Genomic DNA, 20551 nt, shown 5'->3' with positions numbered 1-20551 from the left:
AATCCAACGATCGTTGTTGCTTTTTTATGAATTAATTATAACGTAACGTAGGTCGTAATATATGAGTCTACGAATGAAATTAATTACATGATTACATGATTACAACTATATATATATATATCTTAGGATATTATTTACTGCGTATCCATGAAGAATCCAGTTGTCATCAATCAGGTACAATATTTAATACGTAACAATAAAATGTAAGGTGGTACTTACACATATATATATATATATATATATATATATTTTATTTACTTTCTCATGGCTATATACGCGTTATATATTGTAATACATAATGGAATTTCTAGATTATATAAATAATATATATTTCGATGTTACATAAAATTATGGAATTCTCGATGGAAGATAGTTTTTCACGTTCACGTCATACACAATACAGAGACAGAGAGACAGAGAGAGAGAGAGAGAGAGAGAGAGAGAGAGAGAGAGAGAGAGAAAGAAAGAGAGAAAGAAAGAGAGAAAGAGAGAGAGAGAGAAAGAGAGAAAAATGACGATACAAAATGCGATAAGCGTGAATGAATCCTTCCTCATGATTTTGCATTCATTACGAAATGAAAAATGAATTTACATCGTACGTATATAATATTCTCGTTGGTTAAACAAGATAAATATGTTTATGTTCAACTATATAAATTCTTTTACGACAGAATGCTTATATTATAATCTTGGCTATGAGTTTTAAATATAACTTATGCTTTTGCGTGAAAGAAAAATGAGCATTGGTTTTTTTTTGTATATACCCTTCGTGAACGGGGTATAACAATTTCAAATTTAAATTTTTCAAATAATATGCGTTCACATATATAACGACATTTGTCATCTTGTTGTTTATTTTCCTCTTTCTTTCTTTCTTTTTTATTTCTTCCTTTTTATTTTGCTCCTTTTTTCTTTTTTTTCTTTCTTTTTCTTCTTCTTTTTTTTTTTTTCTACAAACAGTAAACAAACAAAGAACACGGTACTTATTTTTCAAGCGATCATTTATTATATATCTTATAATTTAATTATATACGATTTATAGGATCACTATAAATAATAAGACGTTTATTGACGAGGATTTTCACTTGGATTAGATTTTCGTCAATGTTCAATGAGAATCAAAATATAAAAAAAATATTCATCATCTTTCTCTTTCTCTTTCTCTTTTCGTGAACGCCGTTACGCGTTAGAGAAACCGCAAAGCGTGCGATTTGGCTCTCTCTCTCTCTCTCTCTCTCTCTCTCTGTCTGTCTTTCTCTACTTTTCTTCTTCTGTATTTGCCGCGTGGGTGGTTCCTGCACACTCCGTTCACTCCTCTACAACCAAATGATCTTGTAGTAACGTCACGCTTCGTGGAGGGAATACAAAACCTGTTCCTCCTTCCTCTCCGCCAATTCCTCCTTTTTTTTTTATTTTTCTTCCTCTTCTTCTTCTTCTTCTTCCTCCACCCCCTCACCAATCCCCACCAAAAACTTCTTTCTTTCTTTCCCATCATCGGAACATACAGACCGGGTCTCTATGCCGCATGAAGAGAAATATGTACATTTGAAAACATATATATATATATATATACCATCATACACGAAATAATATATATATATATTTTGTGTCTTTCTAAATGTACATATTTGTGTGCGTGAATCATATACATATACATATATATATATATATATATATATAATATGTCGCGTATGATGGTTTTTATCTCGGATATGTTTAACGAGTTCTCTCTCTATGCAGATGTACATAAGATATTAATGTCGCTGACACTTTGACCTGGGAATATACAAAACCATGTAGCGACACCATAGAAATGATTCATACGCTCTTTGATATAGATACATACATACGTAGATATCCTATGGATATTCTTTTTTCAATATTTCTTTTTCTTTTCTTTTTTTTTTTTTTTTTCTAGATAACATAAAACATATGTGATCGAGAAAGAATGTGAAATCAATATTAAAAAATTCATTTGAAATTAGTACGGTATAATCGTACAAGACGAATTTTCACAATTGCCCTCTTTTAATCGTAAAAAACTTTCGACGAGCTACGAAAGCGATAAAACAAACGAAAGAAACGAAAAGCAAAAAAAAAAAAAAGAAAAAAAGGAAGAAAATACAGACAATATATATATATATAAAAAAGAAATCCAATAAAGAGAAAAAGAAAAAAAAAAGAAAAAAGTAAAATAACAACAACGATAATCAAGAGAGAATGGAAAACAAAAAAAGAAAGGAAAAGGAATGAGAAAGATGGGAGGAGCGATGGTGGTGGTGGCGGAGGAGGAGAAGGTGGAAGAGAAGGAGGGGGAAAGTAAAACATAGAACAAGCTCGCACTTTTCTCTATCCGTATAATACTCGCTCGCATTTTCCCTCTCTCTCTTTCTTTTTCTTTTTTCTACGTAGTACTCTCTAGAAAAGTGGAAGCCTGCATACAATCGAACAGAGTGCAAGCGATACGAACCTCCTTGTACTATTCCTCGCTACCTCCTCCCTCGTCATTCCTACTCACCTCTCCTCACCACAGCAACATACCGACGCGCCGGACGAGGCGCGAGTGAGAGAAACACTTAACGAACTCGAAATTGGGAAACGCGAGGTAACGCGACGTGGGGTGGGGGGACGCGAAGGATGGGTAGGAAGAGTGGAAGCGTGGCCGGAGGGAATAGTGGGGAGACGTCGGCGGGATAGCCGCGCATGCGCCGAAGGAAAGGAGAACATTTCCATCGTCCTACGTGTGATGGCGCTAGCGTCGTTGGATTACGTGCGACAGAAGGAATAATCGACAGTAATCGTCCGTCCGTCGAGGCGAGTACGCGTTAAGTACGATGTCGGTCGTCGTGGTTACGATCAGGCGACTGGCTGTTCGAGCTGGACGAGGACGTTCGCGGAGTACTTTGTTGAGGGTACTCGAGGAGGAAGAGGATGCGTCTGTCGCTTAGCCTCGGGATAGGGAGACCGTCATAGAAGACGAGAGTACGTCAAACCCCTTCGTTCTAGTCTATCTACGTGCTTCCGAGCGGTGCAAAAGAAGTGTTAGAGAGAGAGAGAGAGAGAGAGAGAGAGAAAGAAAAAAGAGAGAGAAACTGACGGTGGAGGAAGCAAAAGTGATAGAGAAGAAGGAGGAGGAGGAGAAGGAGGAGAAGAAGAAAAAGAAGGAGGAGGAGGAGGAGCAAATTGAGGAAGAGGGAAAGAGGAGTCAACTAGGAGACCGAAAGAGAAACGATCCATGCGCTCGGCGTAGCCATGGCTTCGGTTAAGGTGGCTGTCAGGGTTCGACCCTTTAACAAAAGGTGTGTGATTATATATGTGTTCTCTCTGTGTGTATGCGTGTGTGTGTGTGTACGATTATATGAGTGTACGTGTATACATTTCACTCGTATATGGATTTTTCTGATTTAAATCTTTACGAAGGAATATATCGATAAAATAATTGTGAATAGTAACGTGTCGTGATTTAACCGATCGTACCTTTTGCCAACGTCATTCTTGTCTCTATGTGTGTCTCTTTCTCTCGCTCTCGCTCTCTCTCTCTCTCGCTCGCTCGCTCTCTTTCCCTTGTTCTTTCTGTCTTACTGTTTCGTCGTAGTGACATGAAGAAAACAGAGAGAAAGAGAAAGAGAGAGAAAGAGAGAGTGAGAGAGAGAGAGAGAGAGACATGCGTTTAAGAATGTACGAAAAAGGATGATCGACGGTTCACCACCTGCGGAGGTTCTCTGTTACTTCGAAAGCGTAACGCGTACGAACGCGCGTGTGTATGTGTATATATATATATATATACATATATATGTAAGTATATATATATGTATGTGTATATGTGTGTATGTTGTGTGTCTCTCTCTCTGTGTGTGATTAGAGAAGAGAGACACTTAACTGCTGTTGGATGTTGCTGTTGATACTACTGCTGTTCTGCTGTTGCGCCGCTGCTGTCACATCTTCTTCTTTTTTTTTTCCCTTTTTTTCCTTCCTTCCTTCTTTCTTTCTTTCTTTCTTTCTTCCTCTCTTTCGGTTTCTTCTTTTTTTTTTTCTTTTTTTTTTTTACAGAGAGCTGGCCATGAACGCGAAGAACATCGTGCAAATGGATGGAAAGAGAACCCGCATCTTTGGCACCAAGGTATTATATGAAATCATCATTCTCTCAACTCACCTCCAACCGATCACTAATTCATTCCAACAAACAACTCCCCCAGCCCTCACTCTCCACCCCCTAAACACCCACTCCACATCTCTTTTCAATTATACTCTTAATGTCTTTCTCTTTTTTATATAATATTTATATATATATATATATATATATATATATATATACATACAAGCAGATGCATATGAGTATATGATATATATTATATATATATCTATGTAGTTATGCATGTCTGTAGGTATCTATGTACGATATATATTATATATATATATATATATATATATGTATATGTATGTATATACGATATAACGGGTCAAACTCAACACGGGCCGATGTTTCTTTTCTCTCTCTCTCTCTTTCTCTCTCTCTCTCTTTCTCTCTCTCTCTCTCTTTTTCTTTCTCTCTCTCTCTCTCTCTCTTGTTTTACTCTCTTTTGCACGATCCAAGAACTGTTATTAATAATCGAGGTTAACGACTCTCGCCTTCCTTTCAAGACGGATACGTCTCTAACTTCGTTGCACTTTAATGCATTTTCAATCTCGATCCCACCAAATCTATTATAATTTTTCCGATAATATTTGTCGAATCTATTCGCCGTTACAGATTAAATTTATTCGTTCTACTTAAAAGTTAACATTCTATGTTCCTAAAAATATGGACTTTGTATCGATTAAATAATATTATTGGTTAAGACTTTTTTTTTTTTTTTTTTTTTTTAGAAGGATTCTGTACTTTGATCAACACACACATATATATATATATGTGTATACACAAACACAAAGCATTAATCATAAGAGAAATTCATTCAATTTTTCTTTTCTATTTTTTTTTTTCCTTTTTTTTTTTTTTTTTTTTTTTATTTTTATTTTTATTTATAAATAATTATCGTTCGATTTTCTCAAATATAAGAAATATATTGAAAAGAATATTTTATATTTTATCTTTCTTTTTTGTTTTCTTTTACTCTTTGACAAATAGTTTCTACCACGCGATCCATCGGTTATCTGCGTCATTCTGTTTTGCTTTTCCGTTTGACCACGACAACTCGTTACTACTCGTTATGTGTTTCATGTTACATCATATATATATATATATATATATATATATATATAAATATATATATATATATATATGTCATGTACACACACCATATACATATCTATCCTTCCTTCCTTTTTTTTCTCGTGCGTTTGTGTGTACTTTCTCATCGTTATTCGAGATCTCTTATATTGGAATTCAACGAATAGGATAGGAATACTCACCGCTAATAGGAGAAAGTGAGAAAATCACGAGCAAAGCAACTTTCCTGATGATCCATAAGATAATCTTTTCTTTTTTCTTTCTTTCTTTCTTTATTTTCTTTTTCTTTTTTTCTTTTTTTTTCCTTTTTTTTTCTTTCTTCGTTTTACTCGTTTATATATTAAAAAACGATGACATAGATGACATAACCTCGATAATTTTTTGTGTATATATTATATATATATATATTTATATTATAAATCAAAGAGGGAGATAGAGATAGAGAGAGTATATAATATACTATTATTATTATAATATATATGATTATACATTTTATTATTACTATAGATAAAGTATTAATTATAATTAATTCTATAAATAAAATATACATATAATTAATAATTAATATCATATACTAATATATATATATATATATATATATATATATATGTATGTATGTATATGTATATGTATATGAATTAACTTTTTATACTTTTTTCATAAGCATAACATAAAAATAATTACTACTTTACTAACTGATTCATTAAAGTTAGTTTACGTTACTCATTTGTTTCTAAACTCTATTAGAACGCGATACCCCATTATTATTATCCATTGGCTTTTCTCGTTTTGCTTTATTTCCTTCAATATTCCGTTTTCTCTTTTCATTGTATCAAACATCGACGTTCGAAACGAATTAGTTTGTTCGATATACGTTCGATTTTCTCTTTCTTATTTTTCAACTGCAACGTCACGCCTATTATCCTGTCAAATCAATGTCTTTTCAATTCTAACCTAAAAATAACATCACATTATTTTCCTTTAATTTTCTTTTCTTTCTTTTCTTTTTTCCTTCTTCTTGAAATAATTTTTTTTTCTTTTTTTTTTTTTTTTTAATGCACGAGTACATAGACCATAATATCGTCGATAAAATTTTGTATACTTATTATACGTTAAATCTAATCGTTCTGTCAGAAATAACATGTCCGAAGTTAGCCAAGGAAATATTTAAAAAATGAAAACAAAGAAGGAGAGAAAAAAAAGAAATTGGCGGGTAAATTTAAATCAATTCTTTAGTGTATACGTGTGTTAAGTACGTGAAAATAATAGGAATCTCAAGGCATTGTTGTCTCGATCCTCAAAAAAACAATTTGACCATCGATTCAGTCATATCGTCGATACATATATGTATTAAAAAAAAAAAAAAAAAAAAAAAATAATAATAATAATAATAATAATAAAAATAAAAAAAAAACAAAAGCAAAAATAGAAAAATGTGCGGATAAATAGCTCGAATAGCGATTGTTCTGAAAAAAAAATTCGGTAATTGTTGAAAAAAAAAACAAATATATATATATATATATATATATATATAAATAAATTTTTTTCTTAGACACCGGGTACCTGCAAGGAAATCGATCGAGAGAAATACAAGGACTTCACGTTCGATCATTCCTATTGGTCCTTTGATCTGACCGACGAGAATTATTCCTCCCAAGAAGAGGTGATTATATGAAATTTTAATCTCAACAAAAGTCATTTTATTTATTTATTCTTTTTTCTTTTTTTTTTTTTTTTTACATCATAATTACTCGAAATTATTAACGTGATTATATACGATCATTGAGATAATCCTGAATTTACAATCAATTATCGTTTTACGTTGAGCATGAAATTAATTTGTAAACATTTTGCCAGAGTGATATTATCGAATTATTGATAATCTCGATCCTATTAAATAATCATCGTTATCGATGATTCAGGAGATGAGATCGCTTTTTTTATTCCATCTTATTTTTTTTTCTTTTTTTTTATACTTCTCTTTTTCTTCTTCTTTCTTTCTTTCTTTTTCTTTTTTTTTTTTTTTTCTTTTTAGGTTTTCTATGATCTTGGTACGGATGTTATAGAAAGTGCCTTCGAAGGTTATAATGCCTGTGTATTTGCCTACGGCCAGACAGGATCTGGGAAAACCTTTACGATGATGGGTACACCGGTAATGTGTGAAATTAAAAATATTATTTAATAATACATGCGTACAGTGGATCGAGCCAAAGGTACCTCTTGATCCAGGGAGGGACCAAAAGTGTAACCTGGGTGATTTAAAAAAAAAAAAAAGAAACAACTTGTTTCAGATCTTTAAGGCTTGTGATCCGACCAAAATCTAAGAGATAGATTTTGAAAAAAATAAATAAATAAATAAAAAATAAAAAAACGAACAAATCAGCTTGAATAGTTAGAAAAAAATTATTACAGTGAAACAAATTTTTTCTTTTTTCTTCTTTTCTTTTCTTTTTAATTCACCTAAGAACACTTTTTTTTTTTTACGCCCTCCCACCTCCCACCTCCTTTCTAAGGAACTTTTTGTTCCTATCCTAATAATTTGTAAACATCTCAGATGCGTACGTATAAATATGTTGATTCGCGCAAAGGAATAATATTTGTAAAACGCCCTTAGGAGTCACAGGGTTTAATACCGAGAATTTGCAAGACTTTATTCGCGAGGATGGCCGCCGGCAAAGAAAGTGGAGCGTCTTATAGGACGGAAGTGTCATTTCTAGAAATACATAATGAGAGAGTAAAGGATTTATTAAGGATAGATCAAACGCAATCTCATTCACTTAGAGTACGGGAACATCCGAAGCGTGGCCCATACGTTCAAGATTTATCGAGTCATTTGGTCTATGATTATTCGGATATACAGGTTAAGATAAAAGATATTGAAATAACGTTCAATCAGAATTATATTGTAATATATTATCAATGATAAAGTAATTGCGATTCTTTTTTTCTTCTGCTCTTTTTCTTTCTTTCTTTCTTTTTTTTTTCTTTTTTTTTTCTTTTTTTTTTTACACGAAGAGTACAGTGATAAAAATCGCAATTATTATTTTCCAACATCGATACAATATATTATATAGCAAAGTATATATTATATGTATTAATATAGAATATATTTTAATAGGAATGCATGGTCAGAGGTAATACGCACAGGACTACAGCTAGCACAAATATGAATGACGTTAGTAGCAGGAGTCACGCGATATTTACAATAACTTTCGTACAAGCGGGATTATCGGAAGGCAATATGCCGTCGGAGACAGTTTCAAAGGTGCACCTTGTCGACTTGGCCGGAAGGTAGTTCTTCAAGAAGAAAACAAAAAAAAAAGAACTTAAGAAATCGAAAAATATTAAATGAAAATAGACATGGGATTGATTATGCAAAAAATGAAGCAAATCTCTATTTCTATCTCTATCGCTCTCTCTTTCTCTCTTTCTCTCTCTTTCTCTCTCTCTCTCTCTCTCTCTCTCTCTCTCTCTCTCTCTCCTATTCTTCTATTCTTTAGCGAACGTGCAAATGCAACCGGAGCAACGGGACAACGACTGAAGGAGGGTGCACACATAAATAAATCACTGGTGACATTAGGATCTGTGATATCGGCATTGGCCGAAGTTAGCTCGTCGGGAGATACGTCTTCCTCTAAACGTAATGTCTTCATACCGTATCGCGATAGCGTCCTAACATGGTTATTGAAGGATTCTCTCGGTGGAAATTCAAAGACTATCATGATAGCTGCCATCAGTCCGGCAGATTGTAATTATGGGGAAACGTTGAGCACCTTAAGGTACGCTAACAGAGCGAAGAATATTATCAATAAGCCTACAATCAACGAGGATCCAAACGTTAAGTTGATTAGAGAATTAAGAGAGGAAATACAAAAGTTGAAATCTCTCATCGGCAAGGATATGGCAAGTATATATATATATATATGTATATATATATACACACACATATATAACTATATCGGAGTTGATTTTCAAATGATCGATCAAGTATATTTTTGAATCATTAGAGATTCTATATATAGTCATAAGAATCGAATCTTAATATTTTGTACAGAGCATAGAAAGACCGCCTCAGGTATTGTTGGCACAAATTCATGAGAAACAAGAACAAGAAAAGGTATTGACCGAGGAATGGACGGAAAAATGGCGCGAGACTCAACAAATTCTTCAGGAACAGAAAGCCCTCGGTCTTCGTAAAAGCGGTGTCGGTGTTGTTCTCGATTCTGAGATGCCACATCTAGTTGGTATTGATGACGATCTACTTAGTACCGGCGTAACCCTTTATCATCTGAAAGAGGGAAAAACGTTAGTTGGAACCGAGGAGGCTGCTACCACGCAGGTAGCAAGTATTTCGATTAGCAATAGACAACTCGCAATATCCTCCTCGAATTCTTGATCGCTCCCCTCCTTTTTAATTCGGCTTAGCTCAAAAATTATCTCGTCTAATTAAATAGGACATTGTGTTGACCGGTCCGGACGTCGAATCGGAACACTGCGTAGTGGAGCTGGACGGTGGTGTAGCTACCCTACACCCTCTTTCCCCGCACTGCTGGATCAACACCGCCCAAGTTGATAAACCAACTAGATTGTCACAAGGTTGTATCATCCTATTGGGTAGGAACAACATGTTCCGTTACAACGATCCAGCGGAAGCGGCTAAGCTAAGGAAAGAGGGTGGTACAGGGAATGGAAATCTTCAATCAACGGTGGTCAATCTTTCAAGATTGTCTCTCTTGAGTTGGAGCGTCTCGGATCTTCACGCATCTTCCTCGAGCGACAATCTCTTGAATTCTAGCGAGGATCTTCGTGCCTTGGAGGAATTGGAACAACAAAAAGCGGCTTTGATTAAAGAGAAGGAAGATTTCAAGGTTGGTCCTCCTATTCTAATATCTTCGAGATTGGATACCTTTGCGAATTTATACCTTTGGTATTTTTGATTTTTTTTTTTATCTGTTTGCTTTCTTCTTCTTCTTCTTCTTCTTCTTCTTTTTCTTCTTCTTTTTCATCCTTCCTCTTGACGTTCAATCTTTTCATCCCTGATCAATGTCAGACTACTCTATAGTTTTTATTTTATTTATAATTAGAGAGAACAGGAAGAACGCGAGGAAAGATGGGCAGCCAGGAGAGAAGCTCTTGAAGGTGCTCAACGTGATTTAGAGAGGGAATGGGGCGCACAATGGAAGGAATGGGCCGATGCTATTGCTAGTCTCGAATCCAGGCAACGTGAACTACGTACGCGTCGTCAGATCCTGGAACAAGAAAGGCGCGACGAAATGACGCAAGTAAGTGACTCCTCGGATGCACCATCAGCGGATTTACATGTTATATCGGTCAAGTATCACTTCTATTTGGTCCTCATTGCTCTCGGTGTCCTTATTTGCTTGTCTGGCAACATCATCATATACTCGCACGTTTGTCCTTTAAACATGTGATATTGCACAGTTTTCAACAGATCACACTTTTTATTACTTTTTTTCCTCTTCTCATTTTCTATCTATCTATCTATCTATCTATCTATTTGTCTGTCTGTCTGTCTGTCTGCCTATCCCTTTTGTTTTTTTTTCTTTCTTTTCCTTGTTTACAAAAAAAAAAAAAAAAAAAAAAAAAAAGAACAACTGGTGTCGAGTGTTACAGTAGCATTTAGTAAATACTTAGATCTTATTCAAAAGGTGCCTTCAACTTCGAGAATTCTTTAATCCTTAACTGGTACGATGGAAACTTTATTAAATGTATAATATGATAGAGTTTATAAGACCACATAAAAATGTTTAGAATACTTTGTAGATAATTAAAAAGTAAATAAATAAATAAATAAATAAATAAATAAATAAATAAATAACAAAAGAAAGATATAATTGGAGGGGGGAGAGGGGAATTAAAGAGTCCATTTAAGTTGTCTGATAAAAAGAAAGAATAAAAAAAAAACAAAAAAAAAAACAAAACAAAAAAAAGGAAAAGAAAATCTAAAAATAAATTCCAAGGAACGAAAAAGAAATCAAATAATTTAAATCCAACAAGTATCAGACTGAAAACATCAAGCGGGGGGAGAGGGAAATCAATTGCTGATTAGGTTAGGGGAGCTGGATAGATGGGACAGGGAGGGTGGGGAGAACGTTTGGAGAGCTAACATACTTAAGCTTGCCAGTTATGGGTTAAACGATGAACAGACTTCTGAATATATCATATTGCCTGTATACGCAGAAATAATATTAATATTTAATCAAATATAGCAGGATTACGAATGATCTACTGCCATAATTAAAAGAATATCTGTCGTTTGTTCTTCGTACGAAGAGAAATATTTGTAAACTCTTTTGAGTCGTGTGATTATTTATTTGATTCCTATGCGGGTCTTAGGTATCGACGTGATTTTTGTTTACTTTTTTTTTTGTTTGTTTATTTTTATTTTTATTTTTATTTTTTTTTTGTGTTTATTATTATCATCATCATTATTATTATTATTATTATTATTATTATTATTATTATTATTATTATTATTATTATTATTATTATTATTATTATTATTATTATAATTTTTTCGGAAAACGACTAATTGTCTCTGGTAGTTTTAACATAGAAAGAGAGAGGGAGAGAGAGAGGGAAAGAAAGAAAGAGAGACATGCGATAGTTCTTAATTGCAAATACGGCTGAATATACTATTCGTAGGCTTCCGGTGCTGAAGAGGGGTATTGCCGGAGAAATGTCATTCCGTGGATTGTTAAATATATAAGTATTTTATTTTAAATATATATATACAAGCACACAAGCACACATATACATACACACGAGTTTGATCATTTTTATTATCGAAAAAAAAAATATATATATATATTTGATTTTTGTGTATATATATATATATATATATATATATATATACATAAAATTCTTGGCCTTGTTGTTCTATATAGTTAGATAATATTAGAATGTCTCTATGGGTTTGTTATGCGAGAAAAGGAAAGAATTATTATTCTGTAACAATCTATTATTATTAATATTATGATTATTATTATTATTATTATTATTATTATTATTATTATTATTATTATTATTACTATTATTAATATCGTCGCTATTAATATTATTATTATTACTATTATTATTATCATTATTGTTATTATTAATTATTACGATTATGATTACTAATATTATTATTATCATTATTATTATTATTATTATTATTATTACTACTACTATTATTATTATTATTATTATGATTATTATTATTATTATTAATACCATATTATTATTGTTGATTAATAAATTTTTCTCACTGTACAAATTGGCTCTCGATCTTCTACGAAATCTTTTTTTCTTTTGCACGTTTTACATATATATACTATATATATTATATATATATATATATGTATTTATGTTTGTATGTTTATATATATACTCACACTGTTGTCGTTCTCTTATGTATCTTATAAATTATTACACAATGATTGAAAATTAACGCAATCCCGATTAACAAACCCAAAATATTTAGCTGTTCGTTCTTGTTTATTTTATTCATTTATGGGGTCAATCTTATGTGCACCACGTGTTTCGTCGCCACGTGTTAAAACAACTCAAAGGTAATGTAATAATAACAATAAAACGCACGATCTCTTTTTTTTCTCTCCTTTCTTTTTTTTTAATTTTTTTTTAATTTTTTTTTTTTTTTTTATCCCATCATTATTGCGTCTCCAACTCTTATCTCAAGGTCGCATCGATAATAATAATAAGTATATTACGATCAATGTCTCGCAAATTTTGGATAAATATTTTATATACACCTTCGGAGTGTTTGCAATGAATGCACCAAAAATGGGGTGATGGGGAAACAGGTGTATGTATATATATATGTATATATATACATGTGTGTGCGTGTGTGTGTGTGTGTGTGTCGTCTCTCTTTTCTGTTTTTTTTTTGAAACCATAAAAAAACTCGTCGTATTCATATATCAAAAAAAAAAAACAACAAAAAAAGGATAAATAAATAAATAAAATAAAACAAAATAATAATAAAAAAAAAAAGAATAAAAAAGCAAACAAAACAATTTTGTGGTAGGTAGAGATACTTATAGTAGCTATATTAATATATTAATGCATTAGATATATAATTTTATATATATATACATATATATATATATATATCAGCTGGCATCTTACATATGATTTCTTTCCAATTATGTTTTGTTAACGCATAGATGTATTGTGTATCGTACCCAGGTAGAAAGTTTGTGTAGGGAAGTCGCCTCTCTACGCACGACATTGCAGTCCAAGCATCGTCAGTTGCAAGAATTTACGAATAGTCACGAACGTTCGCATAGATTACATCATCGATGGGAAAAGGTAAGATCTACGTTAGACAAAGATATATATATATATATATTTTTTTTTTTTTTTCTTTTTTCTTCTTCTTCTTCTAAATTAACACGTATGTGCAATTATGTCGTTGCATGTATCTACTAAAAATAAAAGATATTTAACGCTATTTGTTTTTTACATAATTTTAATATATATATATATATATATATATATATATATATATATATTATACTTTTGCTAATCGTTTAATTATTTGTTTTAACATATTCATATTTTTGATGGTTATTGAATGAGTTCTATCGAGATTTAATTTATTAATTGATTATTAAAAGATATTGGTATTATTTAAAATAATTTTTATTATTTCAGACGGACGAAGGTGGTGGTGGTAGCGATGGAAGTTTGCCAGAATCTTGGTCCAGTTTGAACGATGAGAAATGCGTCGATGCCGTCAGAGAACTCGTTAATCATCATGTAAGTATATACGTTTATTTGAGTTTTAAGGATTTCTTATAAATTTATTATATATTTCTTTTTTTTTTTTTTTTTTTTCTTTTTTCTGATAAACTACTTATACCAAAAAACTGAAATTATCTGTCAATTATCAACATTGTCTCATTCTAGTACATATAAAATATATTTATATATATATCACAATATTTTTTTTTATAATTTACATTATGTATGTATTTTTTATAATTTACATATATATCATATTGCGATATGTATATATTATATTTATAATCACAAGGTCGAAGCGATGATTAATATGGTCCCTATGGACAATTCTTTAGGGATCTGTTTTGATTAAAAAATCACTGATGCAAAAGAGAACGGTAAGGTTGGAAAATGAATGACCATGGTCCTTATATATATATAGATATATATAAAATGTCCTTCAATGTTGGAAAAAAGTAAAAATCCGTAAGATTTCCAAGGTTAAACGAGTAGGAGGGAGCATGAGGAACCAATGCGAAAGTTGTTTGTTGTTGTTGTCATTGATCGTGAAGAGATCTCTCCGTGGTTATTTATTTTTCGATCATGCCACTCTCTCTTTTGCACCAGGGATTTTTCAGTGGATAAAAATCATTCACAGATGCTATAAAATCGTGGCGTCAGATCTTGTGAAAAATATTTACGTACAGTAGCTCGACTATATTAACAGAAGTGATAACAATTTCAGCTTCCTCGTGTAAGTAGTTTTTTATTTATCTATTTATTTATTTTTTTTTTTTGTATCGTTTTTATTTTAATATAAATAAAAGAATAAGAAGAAAAATAAAAAAGATTAAGAAACATTAGAACTTGTAATTATATTTTAAAACGTTAATATATAAATAAAAAATCTAAGAATGAAATTGTTGATAGAAAAAGGAATTGGCCGTTCTGGAAACAGAACTGCAAAGCAAGATGAAGTCTTTAAACGAGCATCAGAGCAAAGTCGACAAAATGGAAGAGGAATTGATGGAGATAGCTAAGAAACAAAAGCATATGTATAATTTAGAAGTGAGTAAAGAAATGTGATATAAAGAAAGAAATTTATTGTTGTTATTGTTGTTATTATTATTATTGAGAAAAAAACATATATATATATATATACATAAAAAGGAATTGTTTTACGATGACCGATTGATATTTTAGCTCGAAGGTGATGGAACTACGGAGAAGAAGGTGTTCTTAGCTAGAAGATCTCAGGAACAATTGGAAGAAATAGTTCGACGAAAGCAGAGTCTATCGTTGAATCTGAAACGAGCATTACCAGCCTCACCTGGTGAAAAATCATCGAGCGGTGACGAGATGATATCCGGTTGCGAATTGAAATCATTTCAAGATAGTTGTAATAGAAAATTACAAATAGCTTCGACCCTTAGTATTCTACCTCAGGATATTCCAAGTTCCGTAGACACAGCGGAAACATTTCACACAGCCGCCGGTGATTCTCCGGAGCCACGACTGATATTTCATGAGATCGATGAACATAATCAAGAGAAATTGGAAAGAGAAATGAGTGATAAGGAAGCGAAAAAGAAGGAAAACGATGAGGAGGATGTCGACGAAGAAGAAGGGGAAGAGGAAGAGGAAGAAGAGGAGGAGGAAGAGGAAGAGGAGGATGAGGAGGAAGAGGAAGATGAGGATGAAGAGGAAGAGGATGAAGAATTGGCCAATGGTGAATGTGGTTCGAGGAATAAACTGTACTCGAATGTTAAAGTGAAAGATGAAATAGAAATGAAAGAAGAAAAATGTAAAAAGTCGAAGAAGGAAATTGAAAGGAAGTCTTTCAATGAGAGTACCAGTAATAATGATATTCAAAAGGACGACAATGACACATTGAATACGCGTTCATTTACAAATTCAACGATGGAAAATGACGATGAGATATTGCAGGATTCGTTGGAATCTCCGATTCAATCGAATCCGGCTATGAAAAGATTGAACCAAAGAATAGCACGTCAGCGTATGATGGTTATGAGATGTTTAGAGGCGAGTACACCCTCGAAGGAAGATCTTAATCGTCAGATATCGATCCTTCAAGATCTTCAGAAGCAGCAGATCGAATTGGAGGTATCGTTGTTGGAGGATGAACGTAAGAATCCAAAATCTCTCATAAGTAATGAGAATAGATTAATATCAACGAATAATGGCGCTGGTAATGGCGGTGGTAATGGCGCCGATAATGGCGACGACAATGGCGACGGCGATGATCGTACGCAAATAGATACCAATTCATATCGCGACATAACGTCTACGAATAATTCTGCGACCCTTTTAACCGTAGCCACAACCAGATCTCATTTATTTAGAAACAATAGGCCTAATACCAACGAAGAAAATGTTTCTTCCGAGTCAATGGTCTCGAGAATATCTTCCGGACGTGGCTATTCTACGGTCTATCTAACCGTAAGTGTTTCTTATAATCGAATTAAACATTAGAATTATAATCCTTTAAAATGGTAACACTTTAAAATGATCCTTTATTCCACAAAAATTACATACTTGTATAATAACTTTCACGTACGTGTCATTTTTAAAAAGAAAGAAAGAAGGAAAGAACTTGAAATTTATTACATTATAACAATTCAATATATATGAACAACATGAGTTCATATATGTTCATATGTTGTTCATGTTCTCTTGTCAAATAAACATTATATATAATAATAATAATAATAATAATAATAATAATAATAATAATAATAATAATAATAATATTATTATTCATTGTCTAGAGCCAAAATCGTAGCGACCGTTTGAGCAGTCCTTATTCCTTAACGATTACGAGGTCTCTGCCATCTTTAATAGCGAACGATGGTGACTGTGACAACGTAATCAACATGATCATCAGCGTACCTTCGTACGTAATACGTGGAGCTGGTACTTACAGCCATTATGAATACGAAGTACGAATCGTAGCGCAAGATGATACTTGGACGTTGCTAAGAAGATATAGAACCTTTCGAGAGTTGTATATTTCGATGAGTAAGAAATATGGTTGTAAGGTATACATCATTTTTTTCCGTTCATTCTAATAAATCGAACGATTTTTTATATATATATATATATATACATACACAGATGTCATAGATCGTACACATGAATGGGTCAAAAATTTCTCTAAGATTTTACGATATTAAAAGGGGAAAGAAAGCAGTAACTTAAAAGGAAATAATATATTTTGAAAAATCACTTAGAAATTTTTGGTCTTCAACATATGTATCGTAAAAAAAAAAAAAAGAAAAAAAAAGAAAAAAAAAATCCCTATTCCAAGATCATTTTTAAATACCATTTCAAGATAATACTCATTTCGATATCAAGACGGGTTTAACGATCTATGACATCATGATCTTGAACAATATATATCATTTATCGATTTTCGATTAAAATTAATTGATATCGATGTTTGTTTCTTCGAAGTTTCTTTTTTTTTTTTTTCTCTCTTTTTTTTTAATCATCGGTCAAATAATAACACAAATTCTCTCAGTCATTTTCTCTTTCGATAATAACATAATTAAATAAGATGTTTAACGATCTATAAAACCTGTGTATATGAAACATTTTTTTTTTTTTGTTTTCTTTTTTTTTTTTTTTTTTTTTTTTTTTCTGTTTATATTTGCAGGTAGCAGGAATACGTTTTCCTCCTCGACTTTTCTTTCCGAGAAACGAAGTGGTCGCACGACAACGTAGAAAACAACTCGAGGAATATCTTAGACGATTAATTCAAGTCTGTTCGAAATTGCCTCAGTGCAGACCATTATATAAATATAATGGCAATCTAAATAATATAGACAAGCAATCCTTATTGGAATTTAGTTACTTTTTCAGACGAGGTACATTCGAAAGCAGCAAATACGGAACTAGTTAAAAAGTTTGTAGGGAAACACGCAAAACGTGCGTTGTTTATCTCTTATATAATTTTTCTTGTATTTTTTATAACGATTTATCTCATCGCGAGACACGGACGAGGATATTTCGAATATATCGAAGGAAATATTTTTCTCTGAACTCTACATATTTAATGCAACGAGACCGAAATAAAAGATGGCGGCGTGAGAAGTGGATGGCATTTATGAACAGTTTATTGTGTTGGATTGGACAAAAGTTCTTAAACGATTTTTAACGATCAATTATTCTTTTTCAAGAGGATAATAACAATAATAATAAGAACAATAATAATAATAATAATAATAATAATAATAATAATAATTATTATTATTATTTTTTTTTTCTTTGCAAATTGATAAAACCGCAAGCCTAATTGCAAATCTAAATAGTCTCGAGAAGAATATTGCATTTGAGAACGATCAGAGAGTCTTGTATTTCAAACGATTGAATCTATGATTAACGAATAGACGATTTCAAAAATAAAAAAGCGCGATTGAAAGATTAAAGAATCACGAAGGACCGGGTGTATTGACTCGATTCCAACAGAATTAATTAAATGGATGAGAAGATAGGGATGGGAATAGATCAATAGAAGAAATTAATAAATCAATTAACTTGATTTGGAATAAAGAAGAATTCCAAAGAAACAATTAGGAAAGATTCAATTATAATTCTGATTTTCAAAAAAAAAAAGAGAAATTGAAAATTGGGATTTTGTCCAGGAACGGAGGAATATTGATGGGATTTGATATTTGCCGCAATAAATTTTCGAGTTTCTAATTTTCTTATAATAATAGTATTAATAATAATAATAATAATAATAATAATAATAATAATAATAATAATAATAATAATAATAATAATAGTAATAATAATAATGATAATAATGTGCAAGTCTAGTGAAAGATTGATTTATAAAATTATCTAAGAACTTTTGGCCACCCTATATATCGTTTACGATATATCAGTGTGATCGCGGGGATGCAAATATTAATGCGTGTGATTGTTATTTAGATCAATGCTCTCTGCTATCGTTCGGAAAAAAAAATGAATGAGAGAGAGAGAGAGAGAGAGAGAGAGAGAGAGAGAGAGAGAGAGAGAGAGAGAGAGAGAGAGAGACAAAAAAGAAAAAAAAATTAAACGGTGTTTCAGTATGGCATAAAAAAAAAAAAAGAAAAAAAAAAAAGAGATATTTTACAGTAAATACGTACAATGCATTATTAGAATAGATATATTTATATTATTATTTATAATTACTTATTACTAAACTCTGTTGTTCTCTTCGGATGATATTCAAGGATATAATTGAAAACGCTTCTCCTTTTGCATGAATCTCATTTTATTTTACTAATTTAGTTATATTAAAAAATTCAATTTATACACTTTCCTTATATCCTTTTTTTTTTCTTTTTTTCTGTTTTTTTTTTTTTTTCCCCCTTTACTCAATCACGACTGATAATTATTGACTGAGAATTGTAGAAATATATTTTCTTTTTGCGCAGATCTAATATCGTTAAGTTATTTTGTTATTAACATTTTTTTTTTTTTTGCAGAATTCAAAATTATTATCATATCGTTGTATAACTTTCAATAATTTCCTCTCTCCTTTGCGCAGATCTTTTAATGTCTTTATATTATTTCATTATCATTGTGTTCGAAGTGCAAGGTTATCATATCGCTCTGTTCAAGTTCTTCCGTCAAGATCACTTAGATTATAGCAAAAAACAAAAAAAATAAAATAAAAGAGTATATATATATATATATATATATATATTATGTTTCACGAAAAAGAAAAAAAAGGGAGTTTGTAATGAATTAATGCGAATTAAGGCTGAACAAAAAATAATCGTTGCATAATGCTTGTCAATGGACCTGACATTTCTATTAACCTGCACAAAAAAAAAAAAAAAACAAAAAAATAATCGTCTGCTTTTTTTTTGCAAGAGAAATAAATAATATAAGCATACGAAAAATATAAAAAGAAATAGAACGTATTTGGGAGTGAAAACAACAATGCCACAGAATAATATTATTCAGCTTTTATAATATAATACTCGTAGCTTTTTCATATGGCTATAAGGATCTCACGTTTTTTTTTTTTTTTTTTTTTTTCTAATTATTAATCCTTTACATTTCGTGCGATATGAAAATGATGCATTTAAAAAAAAATAAATAAATAAAAAAATAATAAAGAAAGACAGGAAAGAAAAGAAAAGGGGAAAGAAAAAAGAAAAGGCAAAAAAAAAAAAAAAAAAAAACATATTCCTTAAAATTATCATACTTTAATATATATATATATTTTTTTTAATTAGCTATATATATATATATAGTTATTATCTCTGATGCATAATTGTTTCATGGCAGTGTATGTGAAATGAATTTCATACCCCGTTATAACTTTCAAAGAAAATTGGTTAATGAAACTAGATCAACTTATATTGGAATGAACAATTATACCTCAAAAGTTTAATACGACTTTATCACGACACACATATATTTATCGCGTTCAATTTTTTTATACCTGATCCTCGTGATCCGCGCTAAGTTTAAGAAAGAAAAAAAGTACAATAAATTGTCATATAGCTTGCTCTAACGATTTGAAAAATATGTTAATGTAAACATCATTGAAACGAC

General features: G+C 31.3%; 1 protein-coding gene across 2 annotated transcripts; it reads left to right on the top strand.

The window, feature by feature from the left end:
• The first annotated feature begins 2793 nt into the window (after nt 1-2793).
• Klp98A (kinesin-like protein 98A) lies at nt 2794-19008 on the top strand. Of its 2 annotated transcripts, XM_035868613.2 has the most exons (16): nt 2794-3299; nt 4051-4120; nt 6780-6890; nt 7263-7379; nt 7842-8087; nt 8346-8518; nt 8728-9130; nt 9282-9566; nt 9682-10095; nt 10312-10509; nt 13439-13561; nt 13907-14011; nt 14906-15043; nt 15179-16435; nt 16765-17034; nt 17652-19008. In XM_035868613.2, the coding sequence occupies exons 1-16, from the start codon at nt 3253-3255 to the stop codon at nt 17895-17897; spliced, it is 4203 nt and encodes a 1400-aa protein (XP_035724506.1). In that variant the 5' UTR covers nt 2794-3252; the 3' UTR covers nt 17898-19008. The 2 variants fall into 2 exon arrangements, with proteins under 2 accessions (XP_035724506.1, XP_035724507.1); XM_035868614.2 differs by lacking the exon at nt 13439-13561.
• The last annotated feature ends 1543 nt before the right edge of the window (nt 19009-20551 follow it).

The sequence above is a fragment of the Vespa mandarinia genome, chromosome 24, assembly GCF_050613455.1.
Source record: "Vespa mandarinia isolate Hongniang chromosome 24, ASM5061345v1, whole genome shotgun sequence".
Taxonomy (NCBI): domain Eukaryota; kingdom Metazoa; phylum Arthropoda; class Insecta; order Hymenoptera; family Vespidae; genus Vespa; species Vespa mandarinia.
Note: the sequence above shows the minus strand (reverse complement) of the source record. Positions and strands in the feature narration are given on the sequence as shown.

Bases quoted from the DNA above. Each gene is read 5' to 3' on its own strand.
- Klp98A (XM_035868613.2), top strand. From the start codon at position 3,253: ATGGCTTCGGTTAAGGTGGCTGTCAGGGTTCGACCCTTTAACAAAAG. The intron at 9,131-9,281 runs GCAAGTATATAT...TATTTTGTACAG, and splicing joins CTCTCATCGGCAAGGATATG to AGCATAGAAAGACCGCCTCA. The intron at 14,012-14,905 runs GTAAGTATATAC...AATTGTTGATAG, and splicing joins GAGAACTCGTTAATCATCAT to AAAAAGGAATTGGCCGTTCT.